This window comes from Quercus lobata, chromosome 5 (genome assembly GCF_001633185.2).
Source record: "Quercus lobata isolate SW786 chromosome 5, ValleyOak3.0 Primary Assembly, whole genome shotgun sequence".
NCBI classification, from domain to species: domain Eukaryota; kingdom Viridiplantae; phylum Streptophyta; class Magnoliopsida; order Fagales; family Fagaceae; genus Quercus; species Quercus lobata.
Genome location: NC_044908.1, coordinates 4,783,052 through 4,788,957, shown reverse-complemented (window position 1 = coordinate 4,788,957; position 5,906 = coordinate 4,783,052). Strand labels below are relative to the sequence as shown.

The 5,906-nt window shown below is 29.9% G+C and overlaps 1 protein-coding gene across 1 annotated transcript; it reads right to left on the bottom strand.

Annotated features, from left to right (window-relative positions):
- Window positions 1-664: 664 nt before the first annotated feature.
- Window positions 665-1,141, bottom strand: LOC115989838 (heavy metal-associated isoprenylated plant protein 47-like). The gene is made up of 2 exons (XM_031113716.1): window positions 1,054-1,141; window positions 665-945 (listed from the first exon to the last, which is right to left on the bottom strand). The coding sequence occupies exons 1-2, from the start codon at window positions 1,139-1,141 to the stop codon at window positions 665-667; spliced, it is 369 nt and encodes a 122-aa protein (XP_030969576.1).
- Between the last annotated feature and the right edge of the window lie 4,765 nt (window positions 1,142-5,906).

Genomic DNA, 5,906 nt, shown 5'->3' with positions numbered 1-5,906 from the left:
AGGAAATAACAGCATAAATCTAAAATTCCAAAAAAAAATGATATAAAATATCAAGATTTATTGTTTGCTCGATCAACCAATCTACATCACTTGCTGAAGAAAAGGCAGCTTCATGATGATAGGCTGATTGTTATAATAATTATCAAAAGAAATACATGCATGAGTGAAAATAAACTCATATACTCTTGTATATAAAGAAGGTCAATTAATTACAATAAATCACTTGAAGTAATTTGATTTTCGCTATATATATATATATATATATATATTTTTTTTTATATTAGATAAAAATTCCATTCTAGCTTAGCCAATTTAAGTATATATATATATATATATATATATATATATGTATGAAGCTCTTTTCTAGAGACTTGAATTCTGGTCCTTACCTCTCATACCCTACAATTTTAGTTGCGCTTCTATTGAATAGAAACTAATTCAAATGAAAAGGAATCAAATCCTCAGGACAATACGCAGCAAACAAATTATTTAAGAGCAAAAAGTAAAAATTGATGCACTCACCCTTTGTCTTAGAATACATGTGTATAACTTTATTAGATCAGGAGAAGTCATATATAGGATATACTAGAAACAAGAAGCATAACCAACTTAACTAAAGAAAAATTTTACTTCTCACGGATCAGGATGCAATATGCCAAATGTGTCACATGAAGAAGCAATTGCTAGGCCATGGATCAGATAAAACCACTCTATAGTACGAAGGGCACTGTGGATATTGTCCATAACCCGAATAGCATATAGTTGTAGTTGGCTTGTCTTCTTCATCTTTCTTCTCATCACTTCCTTCCAGTTGTGCCACACTCACTATGGTGGCATAGCCAACCTTCTTCCTCAGTGACCGGGTCAAGCAAACCGAATCAACTTCATCTCCTATCACTACCACCAGACTTTTATCTTCTCCTTCGATTGCCACGGAAGTCACACCTGTTTGGTAATCATACAAAAATTTGCAACATATAAATCGAATTAGTCCCTTAACTTATAGTTTTCAAAAGCATAAGAGAATTTTAAATTTGATTCACAATTGCACACCTTCTGCCCCAGCAGCAAGCTTCAAGGCCGTGGTTCTACATTTGTCACAAGTCATCTGCACCTTTATTACTAGCTTCTTCTGCACCATTGGATATATTACATGTAAAGAAATATATAGTATCTTCTAAAACAAAAACAAAAATAAAAATAGTGTTTACTTCTAAAAAGCTAGTACTATTATTTCATGCAAGTGTCATGTTTTTGGAGGGAAAAATAGAATACCTTCATGTTTGATATTATGAAACAAATGGCAAAGTTATAATAGGATCTATATATGATATGAATTTGTGTTTTTGGAATATGAGGTAGTAGTGTCTATTTATATGAGAGCTGATGAGCGGTAGTAACCTGTTGACTGACTCATGGGATGTACGTACACCAATGATTAGTTGACTCGGATGAGTATTATGCTTTATACAAGACAAGATTTCGTATTGTATAGTTATAGGTTTAGGTTTTTTAATTCTAAAATCTAGACCATGTTTCAAAAGTAGGAAGCTACCTCGGAATTATTAAGAATCCTTTTTTTGAATTAATAATTTAAATAGGGGTCTGGTTAATTTATGTCCTTCGGACATACGATAATCATCTATTTTTTTAAAAAAAATTTATCAAAAATTTAAAAAATTATCAAAATATTTAGTTACATTTTCATTTCCTCACAAAAAAATTTCCTAAAATAGTTATTAATATATACTCTAAAGAAATAGGTTAGTAAAACTCAATAAATATTAGACATCTATAACGCCAACATATATGACGTCCAAGATCTGAAAGTCTACCTCGTGCTTATGTGAAAGGTTGACCGTAGAGATTAGGTAATCTGGGCCATGCATTCTCAAATTGCTTAATTAGCTGGGTCCGTATCTGAAAGCATAGAAGTTTTAGAATCATTGACAGTTTCATCTAGGAAGATTTGAGTTCAGATTTCACATGAAGGATTAAAATTAATCTAGGAATTGGTCTTTACTCGGTAAGATAAGGGTAATATGCTAATATTAGGGACTATCTTCCGAGAAACTTTATATGAAAATTTTATTTTAATACTTGGAAGGGGCTAATTTCAAGCCTGCCAGATTGGACTCCAATTACTTAAGGTTAATTTTTATATGTAGCAGGTGCTAAGCCGCGTATTTTTTTTTTTTTTTCTTATATTTTTAACTATTCCTTCTTCATTTTTGGAAACACTTAAAACGACTCTATTCCTTGTATATATATATATATATATATCTGTATCAACTTGTGCAATATACTTTCCATAGTGTAGTACTTTTTGAATTCAGACTTGAAAGGTGCTCCATGAGTCCATGGAAGACTTATGAGTTTTTTTTTTTTTTTCCCCTCGATAATGGAAGACTCACAAGTCTTAAAGTATGATTACATATACAAATACATATTATGGGACAAGACAACTGTGACCTGAATACATAATTCATAAATAATGAAAGAGACCCCACAGGTATTGAGTGGTGGACTCATTTAAGAAGGGTATGACATAAATTTGGAAATCTTAAGTTCAATATATCAAATTATTAGTCTATAGGGTTTTTTGGTATCTCATGAGAAGAGAGAGGAATAGTTTGCCAAAGGCTAGCCGGATACCATTTCCTAATAATAATAATAATAATAATAATAATAATAATTTAATGAAAGTGTAAAATGCCCCAGATATATCACAAACCCTTGGGAATTTTTTATAATCTATATATATAATAATTAGTGAAAATGAGAGAAACTCAAATTAAAATTCCAAATTAGAGTTCCAATTTTGCATCATGTGTTTTAAATTATTTATTCTTAAAAAGTTTTATTTCTTAATTTTAGAATCAAATATGAGATTACATCATAAATATTTATTCAAGTTAGTTATTAAGTATAAAAATCAAAGAGTGTAGAAAAAAAAAAAAAAAAGTGCTGCACAATAATTTTTTTAAAAAAATGAACAATTTACATTTTATACCGAATAATGTCCTTTCAAAAAAATTTAAAGAGTTAACAAAATATAAAAATGACTATCAATATTATTTAAATGATATATATAGGAATTATATTATGAATTTTATTGTACATCTTTAAGTATATCTATGCATATATATATACATGGAATTACAAGTTAGTATCACTATAATAACAAAGAACATCTCAATAAGTTAAAGATAAACCTATTTCTCCAAAAAAAAGAAAATAGGTTGATAATAAAGCTGACTATAGTCTGTAATACCAAGGGAGATTCAACTTAACATCAAGTCTTTTCTTTAGTTTCCAAATATTGCCTTTTCTTTAACATCCTTGGTCCTTAATCTTGTGCATTCGTTGCATCCTTTAGCCAAGATCATTAAAGATCACATGCCAAGTGCATGATAAATTACCCTTCAATTGTCCAACTCTTCTATCAATCACAAAAGAGTGTTATTGAATTTGAAATCACAAAGCCATATATTCAATGAGGTTCACTACAGTCAAACCGCCATGGAATTGACGGTTGGATTTTTTGTAATTGACGAATTCTTGGAGGAAATGACCTCTAGGAAGGTGAAAAAAGTTATCTAGACCCCTATGTACGGCTTATTACCAATTTTAACAATGGGCAAAACTTAGGTACAGTTCCTTAGATATAGTCCCTTAGGTTCCCTACTTAAAATTTTGATATTTGTCTAATTTAATAACCCAAACAAACCGCATTAAAACTAAATTTTTTTTCTTCCTTCTTCCTTCTTCCTTCTTCCTTCTTTTTCCTGTACTGCAACTGCAAAAGAACCCATTGGCTTAAAATCTCCAGAAAAGAAGAAAGAATCATAGATCAGAATCATAGATCAAAAACAAAGAAAAAATCATAGCTCAGAAAAGAAAAAGGAAACAGATACACATACATACACACACGCCAAGAGAGAGAGAGAAAGAATCATAGATCAGAAACGAAGAAAGACTCATGGATCAGAAAAGAAGAAAGAAACAGATACACATACATGCATACACACTGAGAGAGAGAGAGAGAGAGAGAGAGAGAGAGAGAGAGAGAATCATAGATCAGAAACGAAGAATCATAGATCAAAATCATAGATCAGAAACGAAGAAAGCCTCATAGATTAGAAAAGAAGAAGGAAACAGATACACATACATACACACACCGAGAGAGAGAGAGAGAGAAAGAATCATAGATTAGAAAAGAAGAAAGGAAGCAGATACTCACCGAGAGAGAGATATGAGATATTCTTTTCTTTTCTTTTCTAACACCGTTTGTTTGTAGTATTAAATTGGACAAATGCCAAAATTTTAACTAGGGAACCTAAGGTACTGCACCTATGGTACTGTACCTAAGTTTTGCCCTTTAACAATTTATCAATTATGGTCTGGCTGAATAGTTAACCATTTCCATGAACAGAATCAGTAGCAGCTTTAGAAATATTTTTGAAGGAGTTTTTAAGAAATTTAAATTAAATAAAATTTAATAAAAAAAACTTGAATATATTGAGTTATAAAAAAATGTAAATATATGAATTTTTACCACTTTTATAAGTTTTTATATTTTAAAATTGTTACAAGATAGTTCATTATTAGTTTTTATTATCTATTATCAATGTGCTAAGTGAAACTATTTTATTTTATTAAATTTGTATAACATTTATTTATTTTTATTCAGTTGTCATTATTTTTATAAAAATATTTTAAACTAAAATAACAAAATGTAACCAAGTGACACTATATTATTTATTAACCCACATATCCATATTTATCCATATATAAATATTACACTAAGTGTCTACTTATAACCAATCAAATATTTGAACAATTGCTAACTTTGCTATTTTTTTTTTTCAATTACGTACTAACAACTCCCTCAAAAAAAGTTACGTACTAACATAAATAATACAATAAATGTCTAATTGTTGTTTAGTTTTAGGTTGTACTGATTTATGATCAAGGTGTGCAAGATTTCAGCCAATGTACGCAAAAATATTTTTAAGCATAAAATAAACTAATAAAAAATATTATATATATATATATATATATTGAAGTCAGGGGGTTCATTTGAACCCCCTGAACAAGAAGTACTGCCACCCCTTACAAAATGAATAAAGTAATAGACCAAAAATCACCCATAACAAACAAATGCTAACAAGCGATACGTTGGAGAGGAGAAAACCCACAAAGGGAAAAACTCATAGAGGCCATGCCTAGAAAACCAAATCCACCTGATGGCCATGGGTAGGATATGGAACGGGTATACCCATACCCTATCCGAAAAGTTTGCCCATGAATACCCGAATATCAATACTCATTAGTATTCATACCCAAATTTTACCCGAATATATTATCCATGGATATCCATACCCTACCTTAAACCCATTTAAACTTTTTTTTTTTTTAACCCAAAACATTTTAACGCAAAAACTAACCAATCTTAAAAATGAAAAAACTAATCAATAAAATTTTTTTAAAAAAAATTAATATGTTAGTTTGTATCTACTTCTTCTTCTTCTTCTTCCCTTTTTTTTTTTTTTTTTTTGAGATAGAGATAGAAATTTTAGTAGAAAAAATTTCTAATAATCCCAAAGACATCTCCATTCTTGTTGTGTGTATAAAAAATAAAAAAATATCCAGGAAAAAATTGTTTTATATTGACTCTCGGTGATTTTAAAAAAATAAACAATAAAAAATTCTTTGCCATGGTGAGTGAGGGACGAATAAAGAGCTAAAGTTAAAGTGGTGTCCAAGCCTCCAATGTATTGAAGAAAAAGAAGAGGAGAGAGAGTGTGGAGAAGTGTATAAGAAACGACACCGGTTAAAAGAAAAAGCTTGGCTCCGGGTTAGGAGAAAGGGAATTCCATAGCACGTCATCGTTTTACTGGTAG

What these genes read in the sequence shown, in the direction of transcription:
- LOC115989838 (XM_031113716.1), bottom strand. Translation starts at nt 1,141, where the DNA reads ATGGTGCAGAAGAAGCTAGTAATAAAGGTGCAGATGACTTGTGACAAA. An exon ending in GCTTGCTGCTGGGGCAGAAG is followed by an intron (nt 946 to 1,053) that starts GTGTGCAATTGT and finishes ATTACCAAACAG; the next exon opens with GTGTGACTTCCGTGGCAATC.